Here is a 21,040-nt window from a genome sequence, read left to right as displayed (position 1 = left end):
GGTCCACCATTCAGAAAAGCCCCTTATATTGTTTTCACAAAATGCAACACTTTCTATGAATGGGGGGGAGGCGGATGAATGAGACTTCCCCATCATTTCTACTCTAAGAAACAATCCGCAGGATGTGGAATACGCTTCTTTCAAGGTAAGTGATGTTAGTGAACATGCATTGCAGAAAGTTTTTTTAAATAAACTTTAAGTTAAAGGTTTTTTTTAATTATCTCTCAGGACTGTATCCTCCTATCTTATCTAATTTATCTCTTCTATCTCAGAATTTTATCTTGATGTTCATAATCCAGATAAGTCTTACAGCTATATATCGAAATTAAATCTAAAGTGTTTTTTGTTTTAAAGTCATGGCAGGTGTATATTGGAGTCCTGAACCAGGCTCATTTTTTAAAGCATAAACCTACTGGTTATTGTTTGCACCCAAGGCATATATTTACTGCCTGACTTGCTTCCTGTTTGCCTACAATAAGCATGAAAGAAGCTTTGCCCAGTTGCCTTTTCCCTATACATATGACAGGTGTACAGGTAAAAAAAAGGATCATTTATGACCAGCAAGCCAGGGGTCTGCAGAATTTAAAATGCTCTCACTGCATGTCTTTTTATTATTAATTATAATCTGATCCAACACTGCTGTGCATTTATTTTTTTCTTGCAGAGAAGTCTGGTTCAGGAGCATCAGGAGGTCCATCCCGGCTCAGCAGCAGTAGCAGCTCCTCAGAATCCGGAAGCAGCAGCTCCAGCGGGTCCAGCTCTGACAGCAGTGACTCAGAGTAAAACTTTAACCATGGAAATCAAAACTGATCACACAATCTTGTCCTTCTCCCCAGTGTCTTCGTCTGAGGCTCAAGGCTTATGTGTGCTGTTTTAAAAAAAAAAAGGAAAAAAAAATTTTAAAAAAACCCAAAAAGAAGGAAAAAACTACAGACTAATTTTATTTTTTAAAAAAAGTAAAAAAAAAATAGAAGATTCTCCAGTTTGGCAAACAGGCATCAGCAATAACCAGCGAGCAGAGGGCCCTGTTGCTTTAATTGGATTTTATGAAAATTTTACTTTATATAATTAAAGAGATTTTAAACTGGTTTTAATGCCTCTTCTCCCTGTTTGATCTAAATTGTGTTTCTCAGAACTTAACACGAACTGAACTGACTACCACCGAATTTAATACACCCCTCAACTTTGGAAACTAATTGCTATGTAACCTCTCACATGGTACTTTCTCTGTCAGAGACTGCCTGCCTTGTAATTAAATAGGTGTGTGTGTAACCTTGCTGTAGTTCCTAGATATACTAAACATACGTTTACAGCTTCAGCATTGCGCCTATTTTTTTTTTCAAATGGGGCAAAATGTGCACAAGGCACTTGTAGCTGATAATTACGGGAAGTAACCTTTATCTGGTGGGAGTTAACTTTTTTTTTTTTAATTATTGTTTTTTTTTTATATATTTTCCCTAATTTTAAATTTTTTAAAGCTTTCTGTTTACCTCAAGAAAAAGTATATCAAGTAAATTCATATTTTGTAAGAAATTCAACATTTTCATGGTCCTCAGTACAATGACCCCTCAGCTACACATTCCACTAGCCTTTCTCTTTGCTTTAATGTACATATTGCATATGTTATTTATTAACCATTTGACTTTTGCAAAAGCATTTTTAAACTGCACAGTGGAATATGGAACAAAACCTGTAGTAGAAAAATTGTAATATAGCAAGCAAGGCTTACGCATTTACTGTTTAGTGACTAGAGTGCAGTTTGTGCTCAACATGCTTTATGTGGAGAATTTATTTTGGGAATTTGACAATCCTTTTTTTTTTTTTGCTTACATCCAGCATTCACTATAGCTTATTTCTGTCTATATCCTCTTTATTACAGTTTATGGCAACAGGTGCCATTTTTTTAAAATATTGTACATTTTTTTGTGCGATCTTTTCCTCTAGCATACGTCACTGCATGTGAATATCCTTGGCACTGGTGCAATCAGAAAAAAAAACGTTGGTTTTGTTTTTAAACGTGCGGAGAAATTCAGGCCTTAATTTCTTTTTGTCTCCTCTCCCCCCAAATCTCTCTCCACCCCCTCCCTCCTAAAACATACCCTTCCACCCTTTCTTTTCCCCATTTAGCTATACTATACTTCTTATACATATATGCATGATTTCCCTAAACAATAAACTGGGACAACAACTTTGGAATCCTCCCTGTAATTGAGAGTGTATAGCATTTGTATCCTCCACTATGTTAATCTACAGTACATGTAGATTAGCAGCTATTGAGTTTTTTTTCTTTTTTTTTTATGCTACCAAAATGGCAGCTACAAGAATTTTAGCATAGAACCCCTATTGAAAGATTTTAAAGGGTTTGTGGTGGGGGTGGGGGGGGGAGCTAGTTGTCTATTTTTTTTTTTGTGAAATGTGTACCCTTTTTCTTCTGTATTTCAATATAAGGTTATTTTGTTTTATCTAGTCCTAATATGCCAGGCTTCTAATAAATGTTTTTTTTTTTAAATTAGAATCTTTGTTAACTCTTCCAAATATGTAGTCGTGGATTGGCAAGTGCAAACTAATTTTCCAGACAGGGTTACATTTTGTTTTATATCCTTTTTTTTTTTTTTGTACATTGTAAGCGTTGTACTTTGTCCTGAGGATCAGAATATTCTAACTTATTGTACTGGGTGAAGATTGTTGGGAAATTGTATTTTTATTACATGTTTTCAATCATTTTAAAGGTGTGTGCATTTGTATCTCCCCCACCCACAAAAATTAGGCCCTAAACACAGACATTGTTTAATCTAAGGATTTAAATGCTAAAGGGTGTTGGCTTCAGGAAGTATTTTCAAAACATTTATCTAACTAATTTCATTTAGCTTCTTAAAGTGCAGCAGCTGGTTGATCTATGTTAGTGTGTTTAGGTTATTAGAATCCTTAGCTAGTGTAAAAAACAAGTGAATCAAAGTAAATAAATGTAGCTATAGACATGAGATGAGGAGATAATCTTGCATCTGTGGGTAGTCCCTAAATTGGCTGGCCACCTGCGCTTATGGATGAGTATTGGACAAGTTAGAAATTCATTACTTATTGTTCTCTCTAATAAGCCAGAACCAGCTGCTGTTTATCTTCCATCTTCATAGATGTTGCCTGTAAGTATAACTAAGTTGACCTTACAAGTTAATAGAGGGGCTCGGTCATCATGTGTCCCTAGGACAATCTGATTATAAGTGTGAGCATTGGGGAAGAAAACTGGAGGATTTTCCAGTTAGATTTTCTTTCCATATCAGTGTAGCTGGCTGTTGGTGTTGATTTTGCATCCGTAAAGCATATGTAAACATAATTATTACTTGGCTCTTCATTGCAAAATCTCATATCAGTTCTGTTTGGCAGAACATACAAAGTGCATTGACCCTGTCAGGTGAGAGACCTATTATAGAGTGGATCACTGTAATTCATGCATGTGACAGGGCAAACAATTGTCATTTATCCCCTTCCTGAACAAATGTTGAATTTATGAAGGAAATAATACCTCAAGTCCTCTGACCTTCCCGATTTTCTGCAGAGTGGTTGCTATGGAAAAATATTTTATTTTTTTTCCCTCCAAGTCCCATAGTTGGTGGTAGATTCCACTTCTCGAATTTAAATATGTAACCCACAAAAATTTTGTAAACTGCATTTGATTGGAGCAAAATAACCTTTCTTGCCTTTCTAGCAGTCATGAAGCCGCCTCCAGTTCTAGGATTTTAGGTTCCTTGTTATGATCCTGAATCAGAATAAATTATTTTATGTCATAATATCTAGAAATTTCAGATTCAAACACATCGTGGCTCCTACAAGATATGTTAAAATGTATTTTTCTAAGGTCACTACATAGCCGTGGCCTGTGTGTTTAGGGGTTTTTATGTAATAAAACGAGAGGTTAGCCTGATTTGGACACTGGGGGTTGTAAAAAAAAAAAAAAAGTGTAATATTCTGGATCATTGTACATTTTATAAAGTTGTGTGATTTACAGTAATTTGAATACAGGTCTTTCATAAACTGTGCAGTAAATAGTATATATAGCACATAATCTAACATCTTTTCATTGTCACCAGGTTGCACATATGATTTTATTTTATGTACATCATTAAAAGTTTACAGTCTCATGATCTAAAATAGGCTGAAGGTCAACTCCAAGGAATTTTTTTTTAAATTTTGGATCTAAGAAATGAAGCTCCAAATAGATCTATAATGACAAACCTGTAATAAACAACAAAACCACACTACTGTGTAGTACTGTACTGTTGCTTTATCTGTCCACATTGGAGAATTTTCCCATTACTTACCAGGGCAGGAAGTTAGGCAAAAAAAATGTAACCCCTTTAACCCACAGAGGGGCTGTTAAAACTAAAAAATAAAAATTGGATAAGGTTGGCCTTTAACCTATTTTATGCTAGGGTTGTCTTGTTTTATAGTAACTGTTAAAGAAGTTCTTTGTTGGTACCAAGTGACATTTTGCTATTAATGGACAAAAAGTAAATACCTTAGTGTTTCACATGGGTATCCCAAATGTAATTCTGCCTATTAAAAAAAAAAAAACAATTCCAGCTAATAGTGATCATAATAAATTCAAAGTAGAGTGCTGTATTTTACATAATTTCCATTTTAAGCTGAGCTCCAGACAACCTCCCCCCACCCCCCAACTACCTTGCTCCCTCTGTGGTCACCAGAACAGAAAGTAGTGAAAATTCTTTTTGATAGGGAAAAGACAGCAATACAATCTTTATAATTGATTTAACCCTTGTATTAAAAACAAGTAAAACAAAATTGGGCCGCGGTTTTACTTTAAAAAATAGTTTGTCGGTGCTGCTGTCTCCCCGTGCAATTTTTTATAGTTTAGTAGATTAAATTTAACATCCTTCAATCCATCTAGAATTGTATTTTTATCCTATAAAAAGCAACATTGTCATATCAAAGTATATATATTTTTTTAATTTGCATTTTGTTGAATGGAGAATTAACAAAAGTAAGCTACACCTATTTAATTATACATGTGCAAGACTGCAAAATGTGTGGGTTTTATTTTATTGTAAACATTAAGAAACAGGGGTTATGTTGTAAAACTGGAGACAAAAAATAACTTCAAGCTGTTATTTGCAGCAATTGTATGCTGTTTGTTGTAAGGTGCACATAATACTATATATATTTTTCTTTTTTTTTTTTTTTTTTCTTTCTTTTTTTTTTTTTAAAAACTTTGCGTTTTGGGAAATTTATAAATATATATATTTTTCTTCATTTGTGTTTGTTTTTAAACACCACAATGCTTCCCATAGGTTCATGGGCCCTTTGGCAGCTCTTGTAACCCTTTGGGTGCCGTGTGTTGCTGGCAGCCAAGGGGTTAAAACCAGTTGATACAAGTGTGTATATCTCTCCTGCAGTTTGTCTAATTTCCTAGCTTTGCTTCGACATGCATAATTTTATTTTTTATCATTTTTATTTTCTGATATGCATGCACGTTTTACTGTAATGTTTCAAAATCTTTTAGTGCTGTTTATATCTAGTAATATTACTGTACATGTCAGTTATTGAGAACAAGTCAATGTAAGTAGTTTTAGCTTGTTTATTGCAATGCTGGCCTCATGACAACAGGAAAAAAAAGATATAAAATTTAGGACGTACTCTTTGATGTTCTGGTAATCATGGGCCCTGAGGGGCATTTTTTTTTTTGTTTTTATTTTTTTTTTTTTTTCATAATAAAGTACAAAAAGTCTTCATAGTCTTGTGACTTCTTTTACTTGGCTTCCACTGATCCCAAGCAATTTGTGCTCAGTGCGCACATAAATAGATGGTAAGACCTTAATCAAAGATGCCTGCATTAACCCCTGAAACCAGAGTAAATGTGACGCACAACAGTTCTGATGGTCTCTAAATTGGATCTTTCCATCCTTTCACTAAAAATCCCATCAGCATTATCTGCGCTCAGTGTATGAAGTATGTAAATAGAACAATGTACCCACGGCTGCACTCACAATATTGTACCCATCAATATCTACCATATAAATAAAAAAATTTGCCCTGTCCTTAAATATGCTTATATCCTCATACAGTATTAACAACGTGCATATGGTGTTAAATTAAAACAAAATATATCCAATATAAATAACAAATACATCCACCTATTCAGAATATAGTAAAAAATGTATATCATCTGTGCCATTATTCAAGGAAAAAAGTAATGAAGTGCGAAGTCTAACAACTATAAGATTATAAAAAAAAAAATCCCAATCAAAATAGTGCACAATTCTATTCCGTAGTGTGCTTCAGGTGATCACCAGCCAGTGCTCCAATCCAGAATGGGTATAATAAGCTTCTTACCAGATAGTGAGACATAATTCAGGTCTGATCTTGCTTTAGTGAGCTCATCGCTCACTCTAGGTATTAAATGTATCCCCTTTCAAAACTTAACGGTTTTCAGATCTCTCCACCACAGGTTACTTATACAAGATCGCATGGAGCATAGTGGTACAAAAGAGAAGAGACTCTAGTTTCTTAACATCCTCCAGTAAAAGCAATTTATTTAACCACTTCAGCCCCAGAAGGATTTACCCCCTTCCTGACAAAGCCCTTTTTGCAATACGACACTGCGTCGCTTTAAGGCCCCATGCACGTTCAGAGGCAGTTGGACGCTTTTTTCAACTGCCCCTGAACTCATTCAATGTTATCTTATGTGACTATGTACACAGTTTCGTTTACAGTCGTTTTTAGGCAGTTGCGTTTAACAGCCTTTCTTTGAAGGCAAAAAAATGAGTTCAGACGCCGAAGATTTCAACGTTTCAGACGCCAAACGCGGTACCGGCGTTTAGCCGCATTTTCTTTTATAAGCGTTTTTAAAGGTACCCAATTTTTTGGAGATTAAAACACTAAAAAATGAAGGAAAACAATGAGAAAACATTAAAAAAAAAAAAGTTTAAAAACCTGGTAATTGCTTGCAGTGATTCATAGACCATATATAGCCCTTGATCCAATCTAATACACCACATGTTGTTTTACAAAGTATAATTGTAATTTGACCCATATGTTAGCTATGAAAAAGATGACCCCACCATTGAGCCTGACCACCGACGTGATCAAACATAGTTTCATGATTTCATAGTCACCAACAGACGTTCCTCTGGTGGCACACTCTTCCTCATGTTCGTGTCCAAGCGTGTCAGACTGGGCCGAGCTTTTTCTAGTAGAATGTCAAATGTGGCAATGGACATGCGTGTAAAATTAAAAAAATTTATGGGGGTAGGTACGCAGCTGTACATACATGTTGGTAAAATATCCTACTGACATGCCCTGCGCGATCAATGGATGGGTCCAGTAGCGACAAACTCTGGTCCTCGCGCGCAATTTTCAGCATCGTTCTAGCCTCATCAAGAGCAACGTCGGGAGCATTTCCTCACATATGCTCATTATGGGATCCATTGTAAAAAAAAGCACAGAAATGGGGACAAACACTGCTGCTCTCTCTGCTGCTGCTACTCACTCTGGTTTCACAAAATGGCTGAAATAGTTAATTAATACCTTTTATTGAGCTTGGGGCGCGTCTTATGATATTATCCTTACTAAACGCTTCTAGACGCAAACGTGGCTAAACACGGCATGCAAACACGGTTAAACGGACGTTTCTAAATGCCGGTTTTAAGCTTTCAAAAAAAACGTTCAGAGGACTTTGCCTCAGCGTCCCATGTACATAGAGCCTAACTGGCAATTGCGCAGTCGTGTGACGTTGTACCAAAAACAAAATTTATTTTTTGCGCAAAAACAAAAAAAGCGTCAATTTTGAAAAAATATTTTTTACTTTTTGCTATAATAAATATACCCAAAAAATATATAAAAAAACAAATTTCTTCCTCAGTTTAGGCCAATATGTATTCTACATATTTTTGGTAAAAAAAATCGCAATAAACGTATATTGATTGGTTTGGGCAAAAGTTATTGTGTCTACAAAACAAGGGATAGATTTATGGCATTTATATTGGTTTTTTTTGTTATTAGTAATGGCGGCGATCTGCATTTTTTTTTGTTTTTTTTTTTATCGTGACTGCGACGTTGCAGCTGACAGATCGGACACTTTTGACACTATTTTGGGACCTTTGACATTTATACACGCGTTCAGTGCTATAAAAATGCACTGATTACTGTGTAAATGTCACTGGAAAAGGGGTTAAAGACTAGGGGGTGATCAAGGGATTAAGTGTGTTCCCTCAGCATGTTCTAACTGTAGGGGGGATGGGCTCACTAGACCATGATAGAGATCACTGCTCCCGATCACTGGGAGCAGTGGATCCCTGTCATGTTGCTAAGCAGAACAGGGAAATGCCTTGTTTACATAGGCATCGCCCCGATCTGGCGCTCCGTGCCACGATTGCAGGCCACTGGCGGACATCGAGTCCACAGGCACACTCCCATGGCGGGCGCCGGCTAGCCATCGATGGAGTGACGTACGGGCACGTCATTTTGCACACCCGTGACACTGCCGACGTACATCGGCGTGAGCCGGTCAAGTGGTTAAGGGAGGACGTTGCGCAATGAGTCTTTTCTTTCATTCCACTATGCTCCGTACTACCTTACAGTGGGGAAAATAATTATTTGATCCCTTGCAGATTTTGTAAGTTTGCCCACTTACAAAGAAATGATGGGTATATAATTTTTATCATAGGTGTATTTTATCCACTCGCCGACCACCTGCCGTCATTATACGTTGTTGCACTTTGAAGAGGGATATCGTTGTTATGGCAGCAGCTAGCTGCCATAACCCCGGGTATCCTCTTCTTCAGCAGGCAGTCGGCTTTTAAAAGATAGATAAAAGTGGTCTCTGCGGTGGATTTGCCGTGACATGGACATTCACTGTATTGTTAATTTAAGCACAAGAGACTCCATTTTGTTCTCACTGTTGAAATGTGTTTTTTACATTTACATAGTAAGGTTTAATAAAGACACCAGTCCATCCAGTTGAACCTGAGTGAGTGTGGGTGCTTGTCCACAATTATCGCTATTTTTTTTTTTTTTTTTAAGGTACCCATATAGCACTGTCAATTTTACGTAGCGCTCCACATATACATCGCACACTCACATTGGTCCCGACCCTCAAGGAGCCCACAATCCAAGGTTCCCAACTCACATTCATATAATAGGGCCAATTTTGGACAGAAGCCAATTAACCTACCAGAATGTCTTTGGGGTGTTCTGTAACCTTCACCTAACACACAGACACATCTTCTGCTAGAAGCTCTCTTCTCCCCCCTCCCCTCTCAAGGTTTTACTTTTGCAATTGTTCTATTCGCTAGCTTTTTATAACATATTTCTATTTGTTAGTTTTTAATAACCTCTCGCACCACCCCTTTCTTATCTATGTATAAAATAACATGTAATAATACATTTTGACACTGAACAGACATTTTATAGCCAGCCTACCCATGGTCATTTTAAAGCTGTCTGTAAATGGCCTGTAACATGGGTTTCTACCAGGGCTGTGATACCAGCTTTTTGGGATTTAAGGAACGCGAGGGCGGCGGTTCTCTTAACTTTGTCCCGCAGGCCTCGCACATTCCACGTTAAAAATTTAACAGTTATGTGATTTCATCAGTGTGGTCGGACCAACAGGGAGAGATCAGGACAATACACATTTCACAATTGCCACTACTTTTCCCTCGCACAATATATTTCTTCCTCTGGTTGTATACTATTCGTATTCCCGTGCATATTAAATACTTGAACATAATACGTTTCCCATAACTGTATCCCGAACATTTAACACACCCTTTCCCACCCAGCAGCACACCTCCCCAACTTGGTGTGAGCATGTAAACCCGAACTTTCAACATGTTATTTAACTTCCAGTAGAGCGATCTAGCTGGAGGCACAAATCTTGTAGTATATGCTGAGTCTGATACATGTTGAATTACCATTCTTTAAGGGGCGAACAATTCACTGTCAATTGTGAAGTAGGTTTATGCAGAAGGGAGGTGCAAACAACCCAGAGCTCCCTGTGTGTGAGCCCCCCGCAACTCTTGCAAATAACTGTTACAGAATATAAACAGGTTTTTAATCCCAAAACGTTTGTCATGTGGGATACTCTACCATCTTCGTGTTCTCTCTAGCAGGCCATTACGTTCCGTCAGGGTGCGGATAACCGACTGAGAATGCAGTGCATGACACAAATGTTAACTTACACCTATCAAGCATTCTCTGCAAAGATGACCATAGTCCGGGGATGTAAAAGCAAGGATTTCACGTCACTTCCAGAAGATCTTTCTGGGGCATGTGTCCAGGAATCAGTTCACCCCTGTGTCCCTTGCGCTACAGCAGGAGAGTATACCAAGTAACTTTGCTCTATGGGGGAACTATTTCCTCGAAAGTTATTTAGAGAGAAGTGAAAAAGGGGGGAAAACTCCTAACGAAATGAGAAGTGTACTCACAGGCTGTTGTAGTTATTATGCAGGTTGTCCCCGCTGATCCAGCCACGCCGCGGCCGGGTCTTCAAACAACTGTGCACGTCTGTCCTCCTCCACCCGTAGTCTAACAGGAAAGAGCATCGCATATTTGATGTGTTGTGCTTTCATGCGGCGCTTTATTTCTTGAAATTGCGATCATTTCCTCTGCACCTCATTGGAGAAATCCGGGAATGCTGCGATCTGGTTGTTTCCTAGCTGAATGTTCCCTTTCTCCCTGGTTAAGCGTAAAACTTTATCCCTGTCACGAAAATTCAAGAATTTTGCAATGAAGGTGCGGGGAGGCGCTCCAGGCGGCGGGGGTCTCGCTGGGATGCGGTGAGCCCTCTCCACCGCAAACATCACGGAGAACGCCTCCCTCCCAAAACTTTTAATGAGGAGATTTTCCAAAAATGTAGCTGGGTCTGCACCTTCCTCTTTCTCCGGGATACCAATGAACCGAAGGTTACACCTCCTTAGGCGATTTTCCAGATCGTCTTGGTGTGAGTGCAATTGCTGAATCTGTCTTTGCATACCCTCAGTAGCATGCCTCAATGGATGCAGGATGTCTTCAGCAGTTCCTATCCGGTTCTCCGTCTCCGTGACTCTATCCTTTACTTTCGAGAGGTCTTGTCTCAATAGGGAAATGTCGATTTTTACCTCGTCGATTTTAGCTGTTAGGGTGCCCTGTAAAGCCGCTATGGCATCTAGAACTTTAGCCGTACCAGCCGCATGGGGGTCAGAGTCTGCGCACGTGTCTGCGCCATCTTCGGGCGATTGCTCCTGACGGCGGTATTGTGCCAGTTTATCCACTGACCCGGTCGCTCTCTTTGGTGGGCACATGTCCTCAGTATCCCTGGTATGTTGGGGAATAGGTATGGAGGCTTTCCGTCCTCTAAAATCGGCTCAGGATATCTTTCAGGAGTGATGTTGCAGGGAGCTCGCTCTTCACGCGTCCTACTCCATAGCTTGCCAGGCCATGCCCCCCCTGAACAGACATTTTAAACAGTGATTGAGTCCTGTGAATCCATTCCTGCAGCTGCAGTATTAACTTTGTTTTAGAGTCCCAGTCAGAAATTAGTTGTAACATTTTTGGCGAGTCAGATATCAGGAGTTTGGCAGAGTCTCCAGAAGGAACCGCGCTTAGCTCAGGATCATCGGGAACACAGACCTCTAAATGCTGGCTAGGTAAGCTGTCCTTAAGCTTGCTATATTTCTGCCTTTCCTATGTATCCTATCTGTTGGTTCTCAAGGAAACCAGACCACTCTCGGACCTTTCTGGTTGGGTAACGTGTGTGTGAATATGTTTCCCCCTTCACGGGTTGGACTGTGTGTGGATAGGGAGAATCCTCTGCAGTAACCTGCATTGACTCCTTGTGGGCGACCTGGGTCAGAGGCACATGGAAGGGTCAGATAAAACTCACAGAGAAGAGAAAAGGGTCTCTTAATGAGTGTTTTGTCTATTGTTATAAACCCCTTCTATCCGTAGATAAGTGATGACTATTCTTGTAAATCTGCAGATTTGCTGTACTATTTGTTTTAGAGGCAAGAGGGTATAGGCACAAGTAGAGAAAACTGGCCAGTCATTATGGGCATTAAATTAATTAAGGGAATGAAGGGTGAGAGGCCTTCAGAAAATGGCCAGCGCAAGATGAGCACTAGAGAATATATGAACCGAAGGTACGGTTCCGCCTATACTGAGCCCCTAGATAAATGGGTAGAACTGACAAAAGGAACAGCTAAATCTTTAAAATCTGTAGGGACTTTTAATTTACAAGTACGGCAAACGTTTCTGCATGGTTATGGCCCGCTACTGTGCAGTGAAGGAACGTGGAGAATAGCTTGCACATGGGAAACAGAAGCTAAAGTAGCAAATCAAACTGGCTTGACGGAGATGTTTAACCACTTGCCGACCGCCTAACACATATATACTGCGGCAGAATGGCACGGGCAGGCAAAATCACGTACCTGGGCGCATGGCCCCCCCCCTGTGCCCGAGGCGGTCGGCATCGTTAGAGGAGTGATCCGTGCTGAGAGGGAGGCCACTCATTCATGGCCACCCCCTCACGATCGCTCCCAACTAATGAAAATCTTCCTCTGCTGCTGTAATGTAAACAGCGGCAGAGGAAGTGATGTCATCGCTCCTCGTGAAGCCTTTTCGTTTCGGCTTCCGAAGAGAGAAGACATCAAGTAAGTCTGCACCAACACAACACTTACAGTAGAACACTCTAGGCACACTTTTCACCCCCCCTGTACCCCCTGTCACAGTGACACCAATAGCAGTTTTTTTTTTTCTGATTATTGCATTGGTGTCATTTTGTGACAGTTATAAGTGGTAGGGTAGTTAGTGTTAGGCCCCTTTAGGTCTAGGGTACCCCCCTACCCCCCCTAATTTTTAACCCCTTACCCCTTGATCACCCGTCGCCAGTGTCACTAAGCGATCGTTTTTCTGATCGCTGTATTAGTGTCACAGGTGACGCTAGTTAGGGAGGTAAGTATTTAGGTTCGCCGTCAGCGTTTTATAGCGTCAGGGACCCCCATATACTACCCAGTAAAGGTTTTAACCCCTGATTGCCCCCTAATTAACCCTTTCACCAGTGATCACCGTATAACTGTTACGGGTGACGCAGGTTAGTTTGTTTTTTTTATAGTTTCAGGGCACCCGCCGTTTATTACCTAATTAAGGTTTAACCCCCTGATCGCCCGGCGGTGATACAAGTTAAGTTATGGGGTCTGCATCGCCCCAGGCAGCATCAGGTTACTAAAACTGTAAAATGTGTGGACAATTTAAACCGCCTCTGCCTCACATCAATCCGCGCCTTGGAATTACTCTGTAATCAACTACAGCAGATTCAAGCAGCTACTTTAAAAATAAAACATGTGATTTAAACAATAAGACTAAAATCATGAAATATGCGAGCCCAGTCTCTGATTCGTTGTACTTATTGAAGCAGCGCTGAGTGTCCGATGTTAAAACACTTTATATAAAACATCAGGTTACTGCCAGTACCGATAACACCCATGCACGCAGCATACACTTCCCTTAGTGGTATAGTATCTGAACAGATCAATATCTGATCCGATCAGATCTATACTAGCGTCCCCAGCAGTTTAGGGTTCCCAAAAACGCAGTGTTAGCGGGATCAGCCCAGATACCTGCTAGCACCTGCGTTTAGCCCCTCCGCCCAGCCCACCCAAGTGCAGTATCGATCGATCACTGTCACTTACAAAACACTAAACACACATAACAAAAAAAACAAATTGCGCTAAAAGTGTAAAAGAGAAAGCTGCGACTAGAGCAGTGGTTCTCAACTCCTGTCCTCAGGACCCACTAACAGGCCAGGTTTACAAGATAACTGAAATACATCACAGGTGAAATCATTTCCTGCTCAGTGATTGCAGTGTTCTAGTCTGCATCTCCCCAAGGTAATACTTAAAATCTGGCCTGTTGGTGGGTCCTGAGGACTGGAGTTGAGAACCACTGGACTAGAGTGTAATACGACACCAAACAAACAAAAGAGCAAAAAAGTTGCACTAAATATTGAGGCTATTGGAGCAATGTAATATAAGCCCCCAATAGTATATGCCAATATAACACACTGAGTGTGCATGAATGATATAAATAAAATAGACTCAACTAAGTATAAGGCAGAGTGATTATAACGTCAACTGAGAATAAAGCAGTGTGAATAAAACATCAAGCATACATGAATACAAAAAATGTCATAACATAAACAAATAATGAAAAAAATTGTGCAGTGACAAACTAAAAATATAAATTACTCCATAGTGAAAAGGAAATCGGTCCATATTCAAATGAAAAAAAAAAAAGAATAAAAGTGAAAGTCCATAAAAACTAGTGATAATCCAGAAAAATTTAAATGAATGAAGTGCCGTGAAGTCCACACTAAAGTGACAGGTGAACAATTCCTCCACCACAAAAAGGACTGCCGCTTACCAGAAATCAATGGTCTCTTATTACAGGGGACAGTCACGAGCAGATGGCTGCAACCCCAGCCTGGGATCTCACTGGCAAGCACCGTATTCCTCAGCACCAAAGTGGACAATCCGTGAACAGATCGATATGGTAGACATAGTATTAATCATGAAAAAATAAAAAGCCTCACAGTGTAAAACCTTACATTTATTGTAGTATAAAAAAAAAAGCCTTAGTATGGATCCCGAGGGGAAGACCACGGGGAACCATCCCACTAAAGGGAAGGAACTGTGGGCAAAAGATGTCTGGAAACCTGTATGTTAAAAACCAAAGTAGAACAACAAAGGTGCTCACAACCTCTGGTGTATGGACATACAAATAAACACCTATGAATACAAAAGTATATACAGGTATTATAGATGGTAACAAATTTACCAATAGACAAAATTAGTTAAAAAATATAAAGTTTAAAAATTATGAAGAAATCCAACCCAATTAACAGTGACAAAGGGATAGCCATATGGTATTTTTTCTCCAAAAAATGTGAAGATAAACTAACTCAAAAGAACTTAGAAAAACCTCAAAAGAAAAAAAGGGAAAATAAAACAACATCCACCCTTGATAGGGGTACCCCACAGTTCTCCATAAACCAAACCATACAAAAACCACAAAAGGCAGTATAGGGAAAAGGGTTTACATCAGGGGTGCCATATCTGAAGTACCATACAGTAAATAAGTAAAAATTACATTTAGAAGTACGGATACAACTTCACATTAATTCTAAAAATTTCCACAAAAATCCCCTTATATATGTATATTGTAATAAAGACAAGACACATATAAAGGTAATCATAAATTAATTAGTACAGGATATGCAGATAAATCCAGATTGTAACTGATACAGGAAGTAGTTGAAAACCAGGGAGAATGGTTTTAAAAATAAAGCCCTAAGAATTGTCAGTGAAAGAATTGACATCGACCTCAATATTGAGGCCAAAGGGGGTATAGCTCTTAATCTTATGACCCCAAGACATCTCTAGCCTTGAGATGCTTCTAACTAAACTGCTACCCCTCCAGTGGGGTCTAAATTTATCAATACCCAAAAAAATGGTGTTTGATCTATATTATGTGTCGTAAGATAATGCTTAGATACAGAGTGCTTAAGTAAACCCCCTTCGTATGTTGTTAATATGTTCGTTTAATCGCACCAGTAAAGGCCGCTAAGTCCTGCCCACGTACTGTAGGCCACATGGACACTGCAGCATGTATACGACTCCCGATGTGGAGCAAGTAATGAAAGGCTTTATGACAAAGGATTTGGAGGTACAAGTGGAGACAAAGCTGACAGTCCTTCTGGTCCTACAACCTTTAAGTGAGCAAACCTGGCACCTCCTACACTGATTATATCCGGTTAATTCAGAGAAGAAACCGGGTCTGATGATAGGGGGATTCAGGATATTCGGTGCCAGTTTATCCCTAACGGACAGTGCACCCCTAAACACTACCTGGGGTTTGTCTGGTAGAATAGGTGCTAACACTGTTGTTCTTCAGGATGTGCCAATGCTTGTTGATTATATGTTTAACCCTGGAATGTTGACAAGAGAAATTGGTAATAAAAGGACAGCGATAAGAAGCATCAGCTGGACCATCAGCCTTCTCAACAAGTAGATCCTTGCGATTGTAATGGAAATTTGTAAGTTCTGTATATAATTGTATTGTATTTTGTATGTATTGCACACTGCCCTCACTGTGCACACAGCACTAATAATGTTTTCAGTAAATGTTTACATTCTTTCGAGTCCTGATTAGAATTAGCCTGCCTATGTAATGCCCCTTGTTAGCATAAACATACAATTGTAATATTAATGTGATACCTACGTAATCATGTGCATAAAAACCTTCAATTGCGTCATAATAAAGCAGAACAGTTATTTGGAAAGATGCTGAGCGTATCTTTTGTGTCTGTTCCCTACTGCAGTAGTTATTATTAATTTGGAACCACTAATCAATGTGAGGATAGAAGTTGCCTATCATCAATTTAACGAAGTCAGCATGGCGAGCTTTGCTTTAGGAGGGGATTGCAGGTGACCCTGAGTATCCGAAACGAGGAGCTTGAGATGATCCGGGAATTTCTGATAATAAGCCTTTTGCATACATTTGAGTTATCAGACTTCCTTGATCGGTAAGGCATTTTCGAGACAAAGGGTACCTATTTTACTCCCCTTAATCGAACTGTATTGATTGGTGGTTATATGTTATGTTGTCCCTGTCTATTGTCCATCGGAGTGTTATAGATAAGAAAGGGAAGATAAGTGCTGTTCACAGGTATATGTAGTAAATCTGCTAGATAAAGTAGTTTAGAGGCAAGAGGGTATAGGCACATGTAGAGAAGAGAGAAGACTGGCCAGTCATTATGGGCATTGAATTAAGTAAGGGAATGAAGGGTAAGAATCCCTCAAAAATGCCCAGCGCAAGAGGAGCGCTATATATGAACCGAAGGTGTGGTTCTGCCTATACTGAGCCCCTAGATTAATGGTTAAAGTGGACAGGGATCCACAATGGGTAACTGGGTTACCAAAGTCCACAGGGACTAAGAATCATGCAGAGTAAACAGCTAGAGAAACAGCTATCTATGTGAGCAGGATGGATCAAGGGTGACATTAACTCTAGACAGAAAGGGACATTTTCATGTTAAGTTGTGGGATGAATTTGGGGTCAGGCACTACAACTAGTAAACATCAGAAACAGAGAAATGAGAGGTAAAACAGAACACTTTATATGTTGTCAGAGAGGGAAGATGAGATGAGCACTCTGGCTCCCCGTCTGATCATAGAAGCTAGATATAAAAGATATCTGAACAAAATAAGGAAAGCAGAATTTAGGCAGGAAAATATTAATGAGAGTTAAAAGTAAGCGATTTTAGAGAGATATTGGTGTATGTGTGTGCGAATGCTGCGACTTTTAGTTCTATTGCTTGTGTGTGTCATGTACGCAGATGTGACCCCCTCCTTTGTGCGCTCATGAACAAATGTGGCTGGGATGAGAGGTCAGTGATAAGCTGGAAGGACACCATGCCAATTCCAGTTTTTTTAGACAAAACATTTATAACAAAATGTGCCGGGTTAACGACTCTAATGGTAAACAATGTGATCACAATTATTTTGAATCTGTTTTCCAAACATGGTATAATGAAGGTTACATTTAACTGTGTATTACACAAATTGAATATCCTTTGATAGTGGAAACTGCATTTAAAAAAGGAAAATAAAGTAAAATTAAGTAATAATGAGTATTCATTTCTAATATGAGTTTAACAATTTTATTAATAATATAGATATATTGAAACTGGTTTAGACAACCTTTGGTTGGAAATGAAATCCAGGTTATTGGAGAAATTTGTAAAAATGGGATTAGTTTAGATTAAGATAACAGTTTTGTAATTTTCCATTTATTCAATAAGCCCTTATTGAGAGGAAAAAAAGATTAAGATGAGGTTGTTATTTGGAATACAGCTGCCATAATATTTAACAAAGCCAAGATGGATGGGATACATAAGTAGTTTTTCTACAAAAATGAAATTTTAAAGTTTTTGATAATAACTTGATGTGCGCTCCATGATGTGAGAGTAATAATAAAATTTAAATATAACAGACCCATCACATCAAGTCCACACACCCTGTTAGGATAGATGCCACCTGCAGCCTGTTGTTTTATAGTTTTTGATGCTTTCTGGTCCATCATACAGATTGTTAATCCTTTTGTTTTATTTATTTTTATTTTTGAAATCCAAAGCAGAATGTGTGCATTGTGAAATGATGTGCCCCTTTTTCTTGTAAGTACAGTGGTATAAGCAGAAGAATATTTTGGATTTATGGGCATCTCTGCATGACCGCAGGGTATTGTTATCATTTATTATAATATTGCCAGGAAAAAGTTGTCTTTTGAAACATGAAACTGGAGTTCTTACACAAACAGTGTGATAGAAAACAAGCCATTGTAGTATATTTATGTAGCTGGACCCAGTAATGAAGGGTTCACCCCGATATATCAGAGCTGTAGCTTTTATGCAAAGGTGCTATTAGACAAAGTTAGATATTGTTTTGGTCAAACATTTAATTTTTAATGGTACGAGATTCTGCGCAGCAAATATAAAGCTAACTAAATGTTTGTCTAATGAAAGGTTTAAAATATGAGTTTGCTTATGTACAAATCTAACAATGAAAAATGCGTACATTTGAATCCAGCCACCTTATTGCCTCTATTGGAGGAGGCTGGAGACAAAAGAAGACACATGTGTTAAATTGATGACGTAGGAATCAGCTGCTGTGAGCCCAGTGCAGGGCACACTCCCTGAAGACCCAGATATTAAATTTTTTGTAGATTTGAGTATGTAGTTTATCACCCAGAAGGATACTCTGTATTCAAAGTCATTGGATCCTTTTTCCCTAGCTCAAGAAGCAGAGCTCCATGTTTTAGCAAAGCCTGTGAGCTATAAAAAGAGTGTATATTTATATAGATAGTCGAGATATCGAGAGCTTTTGGTTCCATTTGAAGGGCCAGAAGTTTGTTTTTACTTTGGCAGGTAAACCAATAAAGCATGCCAAGTTAATTTGATTGGCTGTTTTCAGCCTTCCAGGTTCTTGCTGAGGTAGCCATATTAACTCTCACACATGAAAGCAGACCAGGTGACTAAGGATGCTGCATTTACAGCCCCGGACACATGATGGATCTGTGCAACTCACAGATTCCACCCTAGTTCTGGCCCAGTATAGCTGGGATTAATAATTCAACTTTAAGGACCCCAGAACGAGAAGAACAAGTGGTCCACAGGGGGCAACTTCTTATGAAACAGGACTTTGGAAAAAGGTGATCATTTATGTCTGCCAGCCACTCTCTTCCCCCCAGCTTGGCACATGGACCGTGTCATCAGTCACAAGCAGTTATGGCTGCCTTAGTAAATGAGCATGGGATAGAGCCAGGGTTCTCCACAGTTGTTTTTATAACTTACCACTTCTTGTTTTACCTGTTACCAAAGGTGTTACCAAAAGCTGAACATCCCTTCCAGAGATTACAAAAAGATGTATCCAGATGCCCAAGTCAGGATCTTACAAGTATGCATTTTGTCTGTATGCACATGTGTTTTGGATGTCCAGTGGCAAATGCTACTGCAAAGGCCACAGTAAAAAGTGTTATCAGAAGTAGTTTGTAAGTACAGAGTGCCAGAAAGTACAGAGAGTAACAGAGGAAATCATTTTTATAGGCGAGTCCTTACTAGAAGTTTTTAGGTTTTATTTTTACACCCCCTACTGTCTACAATGTAGCGGACAAAGTAGAGTAAGAAACTAGAAAACTTTTGCCTGAATGTTTTCTTATATTTTATGAAGCCCCTAAGAGGGATGTTGGACTCTATCCCTATGGGATTTGGTTTGGGAGTGTGTTACTCACTTGCTTATATTTTGTCTCAGCAGCTGAAGTCCTCCATTCGGATCTCGCAGAGAATGTTGCTGATCTTTTAAGGTTTTTTGACAAACTAATTTATGTGTTTTCTCCCCAATTTCAGATCCTAAAAGTTTGGAAGGATCTAAAACTAAAGCCAGGTGACTTGTGGATTGTTAAGAGACATTTATATATAAGGAAATGTTTGGAGACTCAATACAGCATCTATTTCATGTACAGTTTTTGCAAAACTTGAAGGAAAAGTCACCTGGATCCACACCAGACACTGCAAAAATGACTAAATTAAAGAAATCTCTGTGTTTAATTTGTTTCCCTCTTGTGATCACAGTCTAGGGTACTTTTTGATTCAATTACTTTAATTGTAAGGGATATATATATTTGAAAAGTAATTTAGCCATGTTGAAGTCATATTTGTCTTTTGTATGTCTTCCATTTTATGTAGAATTGTCTGTGTTTACATATGCTGATAAGTCAGCATGCCCACAATTCAGCTAGAAGGCCATTCTGGCCACAGGAGTGTACAGCCAGTACTCTGTAAATATGTCTTATCAATCATTTGTTTTTCACAATGAAAAGTCATTTGGTAATGAAAAAAGTTGCTCAGCTATTATTTTCTCCACAATGGAGTTTTTTTTTGTTTTTGCCTCTTTGGCCAGGACTACCTCCACCTAAGCGTGTGGAGGTTCCAGGTTAAAGGTTATAGCAGGTATGGTTAGTGATCAAAATATTGATCAAAAGAGGGGAGACTGTAATGGAAATTTGTAAGTTCTGTATATAATTGTATTGTATTTTGTATGTATTGCACACTGCCCTCACTGTGCACACAGCACTAATGTTTTCAGTAAATGTTTACATTCTTTCGAGTCCTGATTAGAATTAGCCTGCCTATGTAACACCCCTTGTTAGCATAAACGTACAATTGTAATATTAATGTGATACCTACGTAATCATGTGCATAAAAACCTTCAATTGCGTCATAATAAAGCAGAACAGTTATTTGGAAAGATGCTGAGAGTATCTTTTGTGTCTGTTCCCTACTGCAGTAGTTATTATTAATTTGGAACCACTAATCAATATGAGGATAGGAGTTGCCTATCATCAATTTAACCAAGTCACGATCTACGTTGTTAACCTGATCCAAGATATTAGCCAAGAAATCCGGAGCATATCCCTTAGCTTCAAACCTCTGTGGCTCAGG

At 38.9% G+C, this 21,040-nt stretch overlaps 1 protein-coding gene across 10 annotated transcripts in view; it reads left to right on the top strand.

The window, feature by feature from the left end:
* The window catches only part of BRD3 (bromodomain containing 3), a 123,631-nt gene extending 119,020 nt beyond the window's left edge, over window positions 1–4,611 (top strand). For all 10 annotated transcript variants that reach the window (XM_073599584.1, XM_073599583.1, XM_073599582.1 and 7 more), the window contains one exon: window positions 665–4,611. In XM_073599584.1, coding sequence (XP_073455685.1) covers window positions 665–716 — 52 coding nt within the window. In that variant the 3' untranslated portion in view covers window positions 717–4,611. The remainder of the gene's footprint in view (window positions 1–664) is intronic.
* The last annotated feature ends 16,429 nt before the right edge of the window (window positions 4,612–21,040 follow it).

The sequence above is a fragment of the Aquarana catesbeiana genome, linkage group LG09 (genome assembly GCF_042186555.1).
Source record: "Aquarana catesbeiana isolate 2022-GZ linkage group LG09, ASM4218655v1, whole genome shotgun sequence".
Taxonomy (NCBI): domain Eukaryota; kingdom Metazoa; phylum Chordata; class Amphibia; order Anura; family Ranidae; genus Aquarana; species Aquarana catesbeiana.
Note: the sequence above shows the minus strand (reverse complement) of the source record. Positions and strands in the feature narration are given on the sequence as shown.